We start from the raw sequence: 17,367 nt of genomic DNA, 5'->3' as shown, positions 1-17,367 counted from the left end.
GGTTGAAAATACGGCGAATCATGTGTTTAGCGCATGTGTATGCGGCGACGATAGAAGAAGGGTTGGATTTGACCGCTTGATTTTCGCATGTTCGATTCGTCCTGTGTGGGCTGCCACGAGGTTGTGATACCCGTCCTTTGACCTCTCTGAACTCGTGGCAGCAATATTGCCCAATAATTGTTTAGTAGCCAGCGCTGGAGTTTGGGCCGCGTATTGCTTAGCTGCTTATTTATTCCTGCATTATGTTGCATACGGGCGTTGGAGAGCGGGCTGGTATGAAGTAGCATTTGAGCGGGTTCATTTGTATCATATGTGGATATCGTCGCATGGCAGAAAGCGTTTCCATGGCAGTTTCAACGTGTTCAACAATTTCCCTCGTACCAACTGCATCGAGTTGGGACGAGAGCCTAGCCCCCGCGCTATTGGAGAACTTGCACCCAGGAACGGGGCGCGGACTGGGGTTTGAGCTTGGGGCAATGACGTTTCTCCCGCGTGTTGCGCTTGCGGCTCATATGCTTCGCGACCGCCCACCGCCGATCTCACACGTCTCCAGGCGCTGCTTCTTTCTCTCCACACAGAGGGCAATTGACCCTCAGAAGCGACTGCGCACACGGCTACCGGACTGCTTATAACCTCAGTCGAGCCCGTTACTCCTACATCATACCCCCACCACTACCTCTGACTGCATCACCGCCATTACTACGTCAAAGACGTATATCCTAGAGTACTGTAAAACACCTACGGTCATTGTTTACCACCACACAATTTCTTCGCAACCATTCAGTCTCTTGACATCATCATGTCTGTAGCACTGCCACACCACTCCAAGTCTTCGGACCGCAAGGTTGTCTACTTGCTGCCATTGACCGACAATGGCTCTCCAGATGTCGCTGGCACCTATATCTACCTACCTCCTCCCACCGAGCCAGCATACTCGATTTGCTTCCAGATCCAAGGTACTAGCTCGATATGTCGCGAGGGCAGTCTCTGGGTGAACATCCCTGCTGAGGGTGAGAAGTTCAAGCGTAGCCAGTACCGCGAGTACAAGTAAGTGATCATCTATACCGCCTGGTCACATGTCACTGACTTTTTTTTTTTTTAAGATTACAGCCCGACTTCACAGGCATGTGTGAGATTGAGATCCCCATCTACGAGGCCAATGCCTTCTCCTTCTACACGACCTATAAACCGCTGCCGCAGTGGTCCTTCACAGATGTTGCGTCACCTGAATCTACGCGGACGGACACATACTACATCGACATATGTCCAAATCTCAAGTTGCACGGCGAGCACTTGCCGGTCGAGGCCGTCTGCATCTTTTCTGCATTGTCCAAGTTCATGGGCAACTACCCCACTGACTGGGACAACCACCTCCGGGGCATCAGCCAGCGTGGCTACAATATGGTGCACTTTACTCCGCTTATGATGCGTGGGTCTTCAAACTCGCCATACAGCATTGCTGACCAATTGGTCTTTGACAAGGCCTTCTTCAAGGAGGGTGAGAAGGACATTGCGAACATGATCCAAAGGATGCAGAATGAATTCAATCTGCTTGCTATGACCGATGTCGTCTGGAATCACACGGCCAACAACAGCCCATGGCTTGAGGAGCATCCAGAATCCGGCTACAACGTCGACACGGCTCCTCACTTGCGACCCGCTCTGGAGCTGGACACGGCGCTGTTGCAGTTCGGCAAAGAGCTCGCTCAACGCGGTCTGCCTACAACCTTTAACAGCGAAGGAGATCTTCTCAAGGTCATGGAGGGCGTCAAGGAGCACGTCCTTAGCAAGGTCAAGCTCTGGGAATACTACGTCGTTGACGTCAAGAGGGATACCAAAGCCATTATGGAGGCTTGGACCTCTGGCCAGGCCAAATTCATCGATGGCAGCTTTAGTGAGGCTGGTCTTCGTGGCCTCGATGCTGTCAGAGATTGGCCACTGAAGCAGAAGGCTGACTGGTTGGTCGAACATGCTCTGCGCGGTGGTGACCGCATGGGCGAGCGCTACCGTCGCACAATGGACCCGAACATCAGTGCCAGCCTCCTCTGCGCTTTGTTCGGCCGTTATGACACTCGTACTAGCAATACGCCCGACGACCGCGCAGCTCAAGGCACTATCACGGCTATTCTCAACGAGGCCAACCTTCCATTCTACCGCGAGTACGATGGAGACCAAGCAGAGATCTTGGAGCAACTCTTCAACCGGATCAAATATGTCCGAATAGATGCCCACGGTCCCAAGCTTGGCGAAGTGACTGAAGCGAACCCACTCATCGAGACTTACTTCACGCGATTACCACTCAACGAGAAGACAAAGAAGCATAACCCGGAAGCCCTCGCTCTAGTGAACAACGGTTGGGTATGGGCAGCAGATGCGATGCGGGACAACGCCGGGCCCAAGTCGAGAGCATATCTAAGGAGAGAAGTCATCGTCTGGGGCGACTGCGTCAAACTCCGATACGGAGACGGTCCAGAAGACAACCCATTCCTTTGGGACCACATGGCCAAGTACACGCGTCTCATGGCCAAATACTTCCAAGGCTTCCGCATCGACAATTGCCACTCTACGCCTCTACACCTTGCGGAGTACATGCTTGACGAAGCCCGCAGCGTGAACTCAAATGTCATGGTTTGCGCCGAACTTTTCACTGGCTCTGAAGAGATGGATTACAAGTTCTGCATGAGGCTCGGCATTTGTGCGCTGATTCGAGAGGCGATGCAGTCATGGAGTACTCAAGAGCTGAGTAGACTGGTTCACCGACATGGTGGTGTTCCCATTGGAAGCTTCGAGACCGACGAAGTGCTCAACGCTGCACAGGCGACTGATGGAGCAGACCAGACAAAGCCAATCATCAAGAGAATCAAGCGCAGTCCTGTCCACGCGCTGTTCATGGATTGCACGCATGACAACGAGACACCGGCTCAGAAGCGAGACGCACGCGACACGCTGCCCAACGCCGCGCTCGTTGCCATGTGCGACTGCGCAACCGGTAGCGTCTTCGGTTATGACGAGGTTTACCCCGAGCTGATCGAGCTTGTGCACGAAAAGAGGCTTTATTCCTCTGCTAATTCTACTGGGGGCCCAATCAAGCCCGAGGCTGGTGAAGGTGGTATTGGTGGCATCCGCAAGATTATCAACGAGATCCACGTCAAGATGGGTAGGGAGGAGTACAACGAGACTTACATCCACCACGACAAAGAGTACATCACCGTTCATCGCGTCAACCCCAACACCAGGAAAGGATACTTCCTTATTGCCCACACTGCGTTCCCTGGTTACGGCAATGGCAACGGAGGCTTCGGCGAGACCAAGCTACCGGGCACACAGGCGAAGCTCATTGGCGCCTGGAACCTCGAAGTTGACAACAGTCCTGAGACAAGAGCACGTATCATTGGCGACAAGACAACACTACGTGGCTTGCCCAGTAAGACAAACAACCTCCAGGGCGTCGACATCAAGTCAGCTGGCGATGACACCACGATCACCATTCCTGACAAATTTCCCCCTGGAAGTATCGCTCTCTTCGAGACCTGGGTGCCCAGCGCAGAGCACGCTGATGGTCTCGACAAGTTCATCACCAGCGGAGCGCGTGCGGCGTTTAGTGGTGTCAACCTTGTCGATCTGAACTACATTCTGTACAGATGTGAAGAAGAAGAGAGGGACGCCACGGATCATAAGGATGGAACATACAACATTCCTGGTCACGGTAACCTAGTATACGCTGGTCTGCAAGGCTGGTGGAGTGTACTACGCGACATTGTAAACGAAAACAATCTCGGCCACCCGCTCTGCAACCATTTACGTGAGGGTAAATGGGCGCTCGACTACTGCCTTGGTCGTCTCCAAAAGATCTCCCAAAAGGAGCAATACGTCAACATCAAGGGCCCCGCCGAGTGGCTGGAGGCAAAGTTCGATGCCATTCGCAAGATCCCTAGCTACATGCTTCCACGATACTTCGCTATGGTCATCCAGACTGCATACAACGCTGCAGTAGAACGAGCAATTGAGCTCATGGGCGAGAATGTCCGCGAGGGCAACCAGTTCCTGAAGAGTCTCGCACTTGTCAGCTGCCAGGTCACTGGCTACATGAACAGCGCCTCTTTGTGGCCAGAGAAGAGCGTGCCCAGCATGGCCGCTGGTCTCCCCCACTTCGCCAACGACTGGGCAAGATGCTGGGGACGTGACATTACCATTTCAGCTCGTGGTCTCTACATGGGAACCGGTCGGTATGCTGACGCCAAGGAGCACATCTTTGCCTTTGCTAGCGTTCTCAAGCATGGCATGGTACCTAATCTCCTTGGTGGTGGGAAGAACCCGCGTTACAACTCCCGCGACTCAGTCTGGTTCTTCCTTCAAAACTGCCAAGATTACACCAAGATTGTGCCAAACGGCATGGAGCTTCTTCATGAGAAGGTCAAGAGGCGATTCCTACCGTATGATGACACATGGTTCGCTCATACCGATGAGCGAGCGTACTCTCAATCTTCTACCATTGAAGATGTCATCCAGGAAGCTCTGCAGCGACACGCTTCCGGCATGGAGTTCCGCGAGTACGACGCGGGCCCGAACATCGACAGTCAGATGAAGTCTGAAGGTTTCAACATCAAGATCTGGACTGACTGGGAGACGGGTATGATCTTCGGTGGCAATCAATGGAATTGCGGTACATGGATGGACAAAATGGGCGAGAGCGAGAAGGCCGGCAGCAAGGGTCACCCGGGTACGCCACGAGACGGTGCTGCGGTCGAGATCATCGGCATGTTGTACAGCATAGTACGCTGGTGCGCCAACATGTACGATGCAGGCCAATTTAAGTACCAGGGTGTGACACTGGACGACGGTAATAAGACTGTTACATACAAGGAGTGGGCCGACCTGATCAAGGCCAACTTCGAGCGTTGCTTCTACGTTCCACGTTCTGCAGACGAGGATAGCAAGTACGATGTCAACCCCAGCATCATCAACCGTCGTGGTATTTACAAGGACTTGTACCGCTCCGGTAAGGAGTATGAGGACTACCAGCTGAGGCCAAACTTCGCCATCATGATGACGGTTGCACCAGATCTTTGCGACCCCGAGCACGCTTTGTACGCCCTCCAGACGGCCGACAGGGTCCTGCTCGGTCCACAGGGCATGAAGACGCTCGACCCTCCGACCTCAACTACCGGGGTTACTACATCAACAGCGAAGATTCGACTGATTTCCACACTTCCAAGGGCCGCAACTACCACCAAGGCCCCGAGTGGCTCTGGCCCACAGGGTTCTTCCTGCGAGCCATGCTCAAGTTCGATCTGCAGCGCCGCAAGACGCCCGACGAGCGTATCGAGAGCTACCAACAAGTCACACGCCGTCTCGCCGGTTGCATGAAGGCCATTCAGGAGTCGCCCTGGGCTGGTCTCACGGAGCTGACCAACAAGGATGGTGCCTTCTGCGGTGACTCGTGCCCCACGCAGAGTTGGAGTGCTAGCTGCATTATCGACTTGTTCCAGGACGCGCGCGAGTATGAGATGGCGGGGCAGGGTAAGGCTGGCCAACAGTCTTCGTCGTTGGCCGATATGGCTGGCAGTGTTAAGAAGTTTGTAGCCAAGATGACTTGAAGAGGTGTGGTTTGGTGGTATAGAGTAGTAAGAGACTGTTGTTGTAGATACCTAAAGTAGTGCTTTAATGACCTCCAATCTGTTCATTTTCATCATCGCTCGCATCTGACAATGACTTTGCTCCGGTTCGTGTGCTAGTATATAGGCTTGCCTCGAGCCCAATGCTCGCAAACCTCTTATAGGTATGATGAGCAGTGCGCCGTATGTGTCGCCCTGCTGGTGAGCAAGCAACCGTGAGTGTATCGTATACCGAGCGGGCTACAAGGAAACTGCAGTCGCACGACGGGTGAATATGGAAGTGACGGAAGCCTACAAAGCCTCTACCGAGAGGCTTCTGTTGATCGAGGTGTGCTTGAGTGATTGCGGGCGGCGTTGGACTGACTCTGTGAGGAGGGGGTATACTGTCACTGCGCTCAACGTTAGCACGTACGAAGAAGCTCCTTTTTTCTTAGCTGTACTTGGGTAAAGTGTACCCTTGAGGTACTCGCGGCGTTTTACAGTAGCATATACATAGCGTAACACATAGTGAATACCTCTAATGTGCTTTGTTGCTAGGGTATCGCTTGGAGTACGAGCTTCTGGTAGGATTGCGGTACATTCCACACAAGATCGTTGAGAGTACTTGGCCGGTAGGATTAAAGGTAGACTAAGACATCTATGGCGGGGGAACTGGAACTCCTACACGAGATCTCCACTGGGGTTGCGTTGGCAAGGTGGATGGAGCACGGGCGCATGGTAAGCGTTATTGAGTCATCACTAATGGAAGCATGAGTTGCGAAGCACGAGGTGAATGAATGTACGTGACAAAGCTATCCACTGCCGTGGCGACGCAAAAGACTATGGAATTCACACTATGTCTCCTATATCCTGTTTCATCAGTGTTAGTCTCTTTGCCACGTCGCTCTTCCTCCTCCTCACTACCTACCTCAACGACAACCTCTAAAATCAGACACGTCTGACAATCATCTCACCAATGGCGAATCAACACTCATCGTAGGATCCAAACAACTCACCGATGCGCTCTTGCCCAGTCGCTCTCCACGCCACCGCGCCTCAACAGACTCTCCACGCCAATACCCACAACAAGCGTTGTCGTATCATCGTCATCGTCATCATCATCATCATCAGCCACCAGCATGTCACAAGAGGACGCCTTCTCCGCGCGCTTCCTGATTGCAGCTGTTCGTAGCGACACTAGCGCTATGCAGCAAGAGTTGCACCAGATGCTGTCGGTTGCACAGAGCCGAAACCAAGACTGTCTATTTCTGAAACAGCAACGGAAACAGGAGGTTGAGGCGAATCACGGCGAGATGGATTGCATGCACAAGCGAATCCGGGACTTGGAGGCTGAGGTAAGGCGCATGGAAGGGAGGTCAGGTGGATGAAAGATAGGCCGTGAGTGTGTGTGTTCGAGACAGGGTCTTTCCCGGTGGAAGATAGTGTAGCCGTGTAATCCTTCTGCTGCGTAGGCGCGTAAATGCTCATCTTGAGCAGATTGAGTATAGACGGACGCGCCTTGGTGGTAGTCGCAGACTCCTATCGACAACGAGCATGCAGATTACAATTCTCGATAACATCGGTTACATATTATGCCTTGTGCCAATAGCTTACACCAGGAATTTGTTCCTTCTCCCGGGATGATCTGGCGTGATCAGCCTTCTTGTTCCTCGAAAGAAGAGGGTTCAAATTGCGCCATCGTCGACTGACAGGCGGCCGGATGCTTGCGAAGGAAACAGTCGCTTGCTTTTGTGTGTCTACCGATCAGAATGTCGTGCATAAAGAAGCACTGTAGCTACCCGTGTCTTTACTCAGTTCGGACACGCGGCTGTGCATGTCGGCTCAAGTCAGTGGAAAAACAAAATCTAGATACCGAAGATGTGTTAGTACTCTCTATCAGCGCGTTGATACCTATGAGAACTGCCTCATTCGGACGCTTATCATCCCTACGATCATCCTTACGATAACTTCGTGGTGTTGTGCTACTGCGCCGTTGGATGCATGCATTGACTATGCCGTCGGCTTCCTGCGGCAAAGGCTCGAGTCAGCACAACCAACCACGAATCATCTTCCTTTCACTTTTGCCACAAGCCCTGCTTGGTTTCAGGAACGATGCGTAACACCGCTTCTCGCATGAAGTTTAGATGTTGGTTTAAGGTACGGATGCGGCCCGTATGGCGCCCCACAGCTCAGAATAAATGCCTTGAAACGCTTGGTCAATGCTTAGGATGAAGCCAGACACCGTTGAGGAAGGGTTGAAGGGGCGGTCCTGATATCGAGTCTGTCGCCACAATATCGGTGTAGGTGATCAAAATGGCCTTGCGCACAGAGGCATGGCCTGGATCATCCTTGGAGGTAAGCACTCTTGCGTAAGCGGCACATGCGTGATATTGTCGTTAACTGTCCATCATCAGGCGACAAGGAACCGAGGCATAGTGGGTTGTCACTCGAAAAGGATGGGTGAGAGGGGCGCCCCCTACGAGAAGGGCCGAAAGTGTGCAGAGTGACAGTCTTTCAGCTCTCAAGTTCGCAGTCCAAGGCTGCAGCGACTAATTGGCCATCACTTGGTCAGGGTCTGTCTTCTGCAGTGTTACAGGCCAATCGCATTCGTGCCTGCTGGGCATGGCATTGTTCGCGTATATGCAGTGTTGGCAATTTACCATAGGTATGCTGACGGGCAAATGAGGTATAGATGTTCGCGTCAACGGGGCTAGCTGCACTGCCTGCCAGATAACGCATGCGAGCCATCGCCAGGCACGAACAGGCGAGATCTAAACATGATGTGAGGGTAGCAATTGTGCCGTCTCGCTCAAGACATGGTATCTAGTATTGAGCACCCTCGATGCGTGAGTCAGTCGCGTCGAGGCCAGTATAGGCTTGACCTATTATGAGATTAGTAGGCTTGAGCTTCCTGTGTTTTCTGACTATAGTTGCGCAGATTGCTTCAACCTAGCCAAGTCGGGAGTGTTGTGCATCTCAAAGCTTTCGATCCTTCGATGTCGTGCAGGCACGCATACATGCCTAAGCGAATAACTGATGGCGAAACTCGCCACAGGGACGTGAGAAAGCTTACAAGAGACAGGTGGGTCAAGGCTGCCGCTGTGAGCCAAACATTGCTGGTGCAGCATCTGAACTGATTGGTCCAACATTTCTTCAACGTCGATCTTTGTGAGGGGATTAGCGTTAATGAGGTGATGCACGCGAGGCGGGGGAGGACTCCCGTAGCAGGGATTAGCGTGAGTATGAGTCTAGGGCTTAGCACTCACTTGGCTCGACCGCATTTACGGACTCGCTAGGTACGATGTGCCCATGCGAGCAACGTACGTGTCCTATACAGATGTCCGTGATGAGCATGGCTACATGAGACGAGTGATGAGAGCCCACTAGGTAGGTCTGGTCGCGATAAGACATGCCGTTATGCAAGCAAAGGATGAATGCAAGCAAGGCATCGGTTCATTGGTCTGCAGACAGAGCAATCAGTCGATGGCGAAGCAACCGACTTGGGCTTCGGCCTAGGTTAGTGATGAGCACCTTGGCTTGCGGTGTAACTCCTCAGGATAATGACCTTGTACCACAGCAGGAAACACTCGTGAAACTTGCGGAAAAGTTGAGCAAGCCGATGACAGACTCATGTACTCGGGCCGTGGGTAAACCGCGGCGTCTCATAGTGGCGCTTGATTCTTTGAGAAGCGGACGACTCGTTTGCCAATAGTCGAATGTACGGGATGGTCATATTGGCTAGAGCCGTGAAGAACTTGCATTATCGCCCGCAGGTTTGGGGTTGCATGTCCTGTCGGTTGTCCAAACACGCGTTATAGTTAGTAGGTGTAGCGTAACGGATGAATGATCCCCACACAAAGAGCTATTTTGATACTGATAGAGGATCCTCCTTCGCGGCGTAGCAGGCTGACAGCATTGTAGGATCGCCATGCAACTACCCGAAGGTCACTACGGGCAAGTACTGATCTGGTCATTTCGGCGCACAATGTAACGGGGAAATAGTTTGACTCGATTGTTGCTCATGCACACCGCTTAGTGCCTCTGAAAAAATGTCCGGGTGGTAAAGTGTGTAGACGAGGAGGTCCTTCGAAAGCGTGGTTATCGGTCAAGTTTGGAAGCAGGGACTGGTTGTGGGCCAATCAGACTGCGGTCGGTATACCGAGGAAAGGCACTTTTGACTTGGTCGAAGGGCGCGAGCGCGGGACGGATCCCATTCGGTCCGGTAAATGAGGGTCGCCCATGTCCCATCGGTGAAGCAAATGGGGCGAGAGTCGGGTTGCAGGGCACTAGATGGCCGTTGAATGCGTCAGAAGGGTGCAGCTGAAGCTTACCGTTTGGCGCCACAAACACCGTTGAGTGCTAGCCGAAACAGCAAATGGCTAGATGAGGGCTAAATGCTAACGGCTTTGGGAGTCCGAGGAAGAAGTCCAGATATGGCGGGCAAGTTGGGGTGCTGCCACTCTTTCTGGTGAGGCGCTTGGCGGGTGTTGCCAGGAGTAATTGGGCCCATCGAACGCCTGAGGGCGGCACAGTCGTCAACAGGTGGTAAGCGGTGCCTTTGGCCATCGCTCTCGTTTTCGGAGTCGCGTTTCCCATCGTTGTGTTTCCAGTGTCGCATTTCCCGGTCCAGAGCCTCGTTCTCGCGGCGCGTTCGTCCCCGAGACGGGAAGCCCACAGTTGCGTTCATTCGGATGCAGCCGCAGTCGTCCAAAGAAGCAAAGGAACACCCTGGCAGAGAGGCACATTGGACAGTGGCACAGGCGGCGTCTAAGATTGGAGGGAGAGTACGGGAGGAGTCACGTGGGGCATGGCTAGGTAAGCAGCTAGCCGCAGTGGGCGCACAAGGCCGGACAGGTCGCTGCACAGCAAGACACCCACCTGTCGACTTTGGCGGGCCGATTGCTGGTCGAGGATCCTGTGCGCTGTGCACTGTACTCGTGCTTCTGGTGTCACTCGGATCCGGAGCATGGTGTTCAGTGTCGTCCATGTCCTGTCTTGTGCTCGTCGGGGGGCCGGCGGCAGGGCTCGAGTCTGGCAAGATTGGCATGCCACAAGCGGATCTTCAGCCGTCTGCCCCGAGCCCCTTAGCGCCTTCGCACGCTTCCGCGTCTGGCGTCCCGCCGTGCGAGGTCCATGCTGGCAACATGGGTGGCTATGGGTGCGACATGGGTGGCTGTGGGTGGGCGACATGGGTCGACATGGGTTCGTTGACGGCATCAGGTCCCCGCTGCATGCCATCTCAAGTGGGCCCCAAAGCTCTCTTTCACAGTGCAGCAGCGCCTTCCCCCGCAGCCTGCGCAAACCAGTGACATGCCCTTGTCCCAAGCCCCTCAACGGGGGCCTCCAGCCGCTTCTTCCTGAGCGGAGCTGCACAAGAGTTACTGGAAATACTAGACCCTTTCCACTCTTCCCGTGAGACCCTACTCCTTGTGCGACCCTGCTCTTCTTCCTCAACTCCCATCATCACCGCCGCCTGACCGCCAGATTCAAACTTAAGACGACCGAATGCCATGATGGGGAGCGACTGGCATCCACGCAGGCACCCGCAGCCCGATTCCAACCACTTTCCCCGAACCCTCCCCAGCTTTGCTGAGCTGACATCGTCGTCGTCCGACTCAGTCCTGCAACGTCCGCGTGACTCTGTGCCGCCGCCTACGCCAGCCGACCGGCCTGTCTCGCAACCCACGCCGCCGACGACGCTCGCTGCGCTGGACTTTGCGAATTCGAATTCGTCGGCCTCTTTCACAGCAATCAATCACTCGAGCCCGCATGTCAGGTAAGTAGCCGTGACAGAGCCTGCGGCAAGCGTGCTGACTTGTTGGGCAGCCCCACCAACACCAGAATTCCAGCACTTGCACCAGAACATCAAAGGTTTTCTCTTCATTACCACAGGCGACTGCCGCATCATACAGCCCGGCAGTCTCGTCATTTGGTTCATCTCGACCTTTGCAAGACGCTGCACCACCGCAGCCACCACCAACTGTCAACGTTCGCCAAGACTCTGCCATCTCCCAGCACCGCTTCGACAACTCCAAAGAAGCCGAGTCCTCTCTCCCTTCAGCTGTTCTTGCCTTTTCTTATTTCCACCCTGTTGTGGGTAATGGCCGTCAGTCCAACGCTTCTCCTCATTCCCCAGCGAGCGAATACCGCTCAAACCAGGCACCTGTAGAGACAGGAACCCGCAACCAAAACGGTGCAACCTCGCCCTCGTTATCTTCAGACGCCCACATTTTTGCAGAATCTTCCAGGTCACCAGAGCAAGCGCGAGACGCCAACACAGATTCCGGATCCAGGAGACCATTACCATCTCCTACATTGGATCAAACAAACAGCAGTGGACGACATCAACGCTACAACGTAAGATTTAACACCGTCTACACCTCGGAAAACATGCCGCCCAACCAAAGACCCCGGCCAGACCCTCATCCGACGGCCCCTGTGCCAGTGGAGACTCCCGAAGAACAGCCATCGCCTGAGCACACTATCAAGCCTTCTGTGGAGCAAGCTATCTTGGCCATCACCACTGCAGCTCCTCCCCCTATGGAGGATTCGGCGCAGCTTCAGCAAAATACGCCGCAAGTCGAGCGATGCAAGAACTGTGGTGTTCGCTGGAAGCGGCCTTTACCCGGAGAGAATCAATTTCGTAATAGTTCGCCCGCACAAAACATACGCGAACAGACGAGGTTGACGGAGGATTATATCAAACGACTAGAAAACCACACAAAGTACGCCGACGAAGCGTATGCACATTGGGTACGCCAACATCAGATGTGCGCTGCGACTGCAACTAGTCCGCCTGAGACGGAAGCCGCCCATAAGTCACGGAGCAGAAGCGTAGAAGACCCTTCACCTCCTAGTCCTCCAACCTATCCTGTTTCTGCCAAGCGAAAGTCCGAGATACCTCACGAAGCCTCCAAGTACCGAAAAGTAGTAACATTCGACCCCCCATCCAACCCGACACCACCCGTCCGCCCCACCGCTCCGGCTTAGGTCACTAATGTCTACATTACACCGTTCACGATTACGCTTCCGCACACGAAAGTTCTCATTCGATTCACGTCCGCATTTGCATTTGGGTTGGTGTTCATGACAGCAAAAGAAGATCCTCCGCTATACCCCCCATCCGGTCGTCTTCACGCTTTTGCCTTGGCTGCTATTTTTTGGCATTTGGTACTGTAAGGGTTTACTGCTCGGAAGAGATGGGATAAGAGAAAGATCGGCGTTATTATTCTTGGCAATGTCTTCCTCTTCCCGGCGTCATCCTTTTTACGCCACTATGGCTCTCTATGATGAGTAGCATTTATCATGTTGCTGCTCAGATCTGCACGTTTCATGGTGCTATGTATCACCTGATGTACATGGTACGCCTCCACATCTACGTTTCGCACCTCCTTCGCCCGCGTCCCATCTCCGGTGCCGGCAGCATGTACCTATCCCGCCAGCTATTACTCGACGATATTGCTACTATACCCAATCTGATCTCTTCTTCACAACTGTTGGACTGCTGCACCAGTCGAGTCTCCACTACTGACCCTGTTACCAAAGCGCGAAACTCACAAACCTTATCCAAACATTAGGGGCCCAGCATCCCGTGCTCAGACAAGGATGCACCAGCCCCGCACAAGCGACGAGCGTCAAAGCGGTTCGGTACGAAACCCAAAGTATCAATCAATATGGATCCGCTGAAACAGAGTTCTGGTATCCCGATCGATCTCTGGCTCACCCTTGCACCTGGATGCAGTCTTTATTGACGCAGTCTCGACTTTTACATGTACAACAGCCGGCAAATTCAATCGCAACCGCGCTCTAGCGTGTCGACATCATTCAACGCCTCACACTCGGCGGAGCAGCGAATCACACACTCAGGGCATGTTACAGCTTACGCTATCCGAATTACCTGCATGACTAGATACACCCTTACATGGCTACTCGCAAAAACGGGATAGGGTGACACGGCTGACGGCTGCCGAGCGGGGCTTCCCGAGTCGCCAACGCTGTTGAACTCGCTATCGCGGCTAATCATAATTCGTCGCTCAACTTCCCCATTCCGGTACAGCGGAGTCTTTCGGTGCCGCTTGAGTTTGGCCGACTCCGGTATGCTCTCGAATATCGATTTTGAGCTGGATCATCGCGGATTTGGGATGCAGCTTACATGCGGTCATACAGCGTAATGGCAACTTAGGCAAAGGATTTTACAAGAGCTGGTTTTGTGTATGTGGCTAGCAGATAGTAGGTTTTGTGTTGCCCAGCAGATTGTGCATGGTTTTCCTTGGTGCGGGGAGTACACGGAGGTCTAGGTATCAAACACATACAATCGAGCCACAATTGACAATGACCTCATCATCAGTGTCCACTTGGGCGGCGTCATCAGCCTCGCCAATCATCACCTTTTCGATACCGTTCTTACGGGCTTCGCCACGCCTCTCTCACGCGACTGCTTGCTGATCTTTTGATGTTCGCCTCACGAAATATCCATGTAAACCCAATCGGTCGCTTAGAATTCACCAAACTGAACAAAATGCACCCGCAACAATTCCGAGTTGCTGGGTTCAAAGACCTCGGAACGCCCTTGCAACGTTCTTGTATAAATAGTGAGCGTCGATCGCTCGGAGCACGCAGCGCCTTCGGGAAACGCTGGGTGCCGATTGCAGATCTAGGCTCTAGCGCAGGCAAAACTCTCTCGGCGCGTGCTAACGGCTTGTGTCGCTGGCTGGGAGCGCGAGGCTACGGGAACGCTCGTCGAGTCACAACACCTGGGCAGTTGTTTGAGAATGTGGGTATACAATCGGTCCGTAACGTGATTGCAAACCTGCTATACCCGGACTTGAATCTTGGCTGCGATGCCGAAAACAACGCCTAAGTGCCGCTTAATATCCTTCGGCAGCATACGGCGTCGAAATGGTTGCATGATATACGTCATACCACCTGCAATGTGCTAAGGGGGCTGAGGTGTTTGGGCTTCAAGACCTTGTCGCTCACGTCCTGTAAAGCTATCCGCCCACGACGCAAAAAGTCACAATTGAAGCCACGTAGCAGTTGGACCTGACCCAGAAATAAGGCTCCATTTGTTAGCAAGTTTTCTGCACAAGGCAATCTTCTATGCATGAACTTGGACGCTCTAGACGCACCACTGTACCCACGCGCCAATTCCTTCCTGATACAGCAGCAGTATACAAGTACAGTTCATATCCTTTTCCGCTTCCCCTACTTGGCGATGCATCATCGACCGCGGGAAGGCACAGACAGTACTCGCAACCGTCCTTCGTCAGACCCAGCGAAACGCTAGCCGCAAGAGCGTAGCCTTGGGGTGGAGTCGCCCCGACTGACGCCGTAGGCTAATACAACACAGGCCTTTCGAGTCGCGGGCTCTCCCTGAAGCTCGACCCATGCATTGTTTGATTGGCGCATCAGCCACTGAGGGCCAGAACCAAACACACCTGTTCCTTTCGCTTCCCGCGCAAATACACATTAATCTGACTCGCCAGCCGTTGTGGGATCACTGGGGTGTCTTGTGCGCATCTCACCTCACGTGAGAAGACTGCCGTTGGGCGTGCCGGCGGAATTTCCCCGTTGCCTCCTGGTTTGCGTACATCCTGACTCGTGGCGCAGTAAATCCGCCCCCTCACAGTTAGTAGCGGAGTGAATAGACGGACCTGAAATGAACCCCTACCGTGATCACAGGACAAGCCGCGTCTGCAAGACTACGCCTCTCATCACAACCGTGGCGATGACAGCTGTCAAAAGACAGGGCCCTTTATGCAGCCTGGTCGTAACAGGCAAGAGACGGGCTGCGGTTGCATTGGCCCGAACGACGGCCTTTCTTGCAGGTGGAGCATTCCGCGGCAGCAACCTTCCTCGCGATATATTGTCTATACCTGAGCTTCGGTATAGCCTTCTACGGTTTGCACACTCCGCCTACAAGCGCGATGCAGCGCATCGCTTGCAGCTGATAAAGGCAAATTCCACCGCAAGAAAGTGCAGCAGGGGTGGACAAGATATCTTGCGAACTGGGATATGCAGCGAATCGGAAGGGTCGGCAGCGAAGCATTTCTCTCAAGTTGGCACATTGAACACCATTGGCAAGAACGTCGGCGGTTGGGCTTGGAGTTCGCGAGTAATGCTATCAAGAACGTTACAGGTAGCATACCGATAACATCATTGCTGCATTAAATTACATTCCAACATTAGACGCAAGTGATTGGCTAGTTTGCACTTTGGTTCAGCAACGCACCAGATACAGCAGCCAGGCCGGAGACAAAACTTAGCTCCGTCCACGATACCGCATCAATACACTTTCGTCCCGTGCATACCAGCTCCGAAACCTCATCTTCAGCCGCCATTACCCCAACTGTGCCACAAAGGAGATGCGCTCACGGAATCCTGCATCCGCCCCTCAATCAACGGAAGACCGCGCAGCTACCAAGTGCACCGCAATCAAAGTGCGGTAGTACAATCCAGCCGAGTTTTCAATCTTGGTATAGAAGCTTCGCACGCGATTATAAGGGGTGAGACTCACGGCATGATGCAAGGGGCCTGCTTCATAGAGCACATTCTGCAATGTTAGGTTTACCGGTGTTATGCAGATGGTAGGCTGTAGCGCGCGCCGACTCTGCGGTTGCAACGCTTTCGTCCGATCCAAGAGCAAACTTGTTAAGGGCCTTGACTGCTGCGACTGGCTGGACTTCAACGCCGATGTGCGGATATGTATGCAGGTTTTTCTAGGGTTGTATCACGTTGCGCAAGACTGATGATGCCCCTGCGTTCTCTTTGTGGTGTCGACACCCTGTATTACTCTACCATACACACAGATCGCTGTACGATACTAGGTCGCGGTCTCCGATCTATGTTGTATCAGATACCCACACCGTCTCACTTGCATGGTCATTTTGCTCAACTATTAGAGGTGCGGGTCAGAATTGCGCGGTCGTAAGTACAGGGAATAGGGCATATTTGTATCGTATTCGGGGACCAAGAAGGTTTGGAGATCGATCGTCGAGATCTTGTTCGAATGCGCAATCCCCCTCTTTTTTAACCCACGCTAGATGCCCTGGCCCGCATGAACAACCAGCAAACGACAATGACAACTACCCACTACCGGCGCGTCGTCGTCGCGACCTAGATCAAAGGATTCCCCATCCTGACATATCAGCTTGACCGTAATCAGACAATGTGGAAATCCATATGCACGAAGTCCCCATCTGTACTTTCCTCCTTTCTCACTTCGTGTTCCTCCCGCAAGCCACCTCCGCACTTAGCACTAGATATCGTTGTCATCGGAAAAAGCAAGTACGTGATATAAGTTCTCGTGCCATCGGGAGATTACGCCGATATTGAACACCTGCGTAACATAGAAATGCTTCCATTGGCTAGGAATACATGTCCGCAGACCGAGACAGCTGGCGGGTGACAGATTTCGCTTATCGTAGCTCGATCTAATATTGCCTTTCGTGGAGAGATATTGGATGATTTTTCTCGGTATTTTGCCCGTATGTGTGGGTGTGTGGGTGTGTGGGGTGTGGCAAGAGGCAAGCTAATACTAGAGCAGCTTTCAGGTACAAAGCTGTATTTGCATTGGTGGCAATCATTTTAGCCTTCTTTTGCTGTTGTCAGTACCTTTTCCCGCTCTACACCAATCCAACCGTCTCCTGGTTTGTTTGCTATCGAGTTGTGTCCAGAGAACAGGCCAAAATCGATTTCCGATTGGGGAAGTAGGCGCGAGTATGATTGTCTCATACACAAGTTGCCGGTAGAATAACGGGTAAATGTGATAGTA

At 53.2% G+C, this 17,367-nt stretch overlaps 2 protein-coding genes across 2 annotated transcripts; both read left to right on the top strand.

Moving 5' to 3' along the window:
* Window positions 1-799: 799 nt before the first annotated feature.
* On the top strand, window positions 800-5,597 carry ALTATR162_LOCUS8225 (uncharacterized protein; the record flags this gene model as incomplete). Its single annotated transcript, XM_043315855.1, has 3 exons — window positions 800-1,047; window positions 1,104-5,169; window positions 5,217-5,597. The coding sequence occupies 3 exons, from the start codon at window positions 800-802 to the stop codon at window positions 5,595-5,597; spliced, it is 4,695 nt and encodes a 1,564-aa protein (XP_043171790.1).
* A 5,510-nt stretch (window positions 5,598-11,107) lies between these two features.
* Window positions 11,108-12,584, top strand: ALTATR162_LOCUS8224 (uncharacterized protein; the record flags this gene model as incomplete). Its single annotated transcript, XM_043315854.1, has 3 exons — window positions 11,108-11,370; window positions 11,421-11,465; window positions 11,507-12,584. 3 exons carry the CDS (start codon window positions 11,108-11,110, stop codon window positions 12,582-12,584), a joined length of 1,386 nt encoding a protein of 461 aa, XP_043171789.1.
* Between the last annotated feature and the right edge of the window lie 4,783 nt (window positions 12,585-17,367).

This window comes from Alternaria atra (genome assembly GCF_907166805.1).
Source record: "Alternaria atra isolate CS162 genome assembly, contig: 28, whole genome shotgun sequence".
NCBI classification, from domain to species: domain Eukaryota; kingdom Fungi; phylum Ascomycota; class Dothideomycetes; order Pleosporales; family Pleosporaceae; genus Alternaria; species Alternaria atra.
Note: the sequence above shows the minus strand (reverse complement) of the source record. Positions and strands in the feature narration are given on the sequence as shown.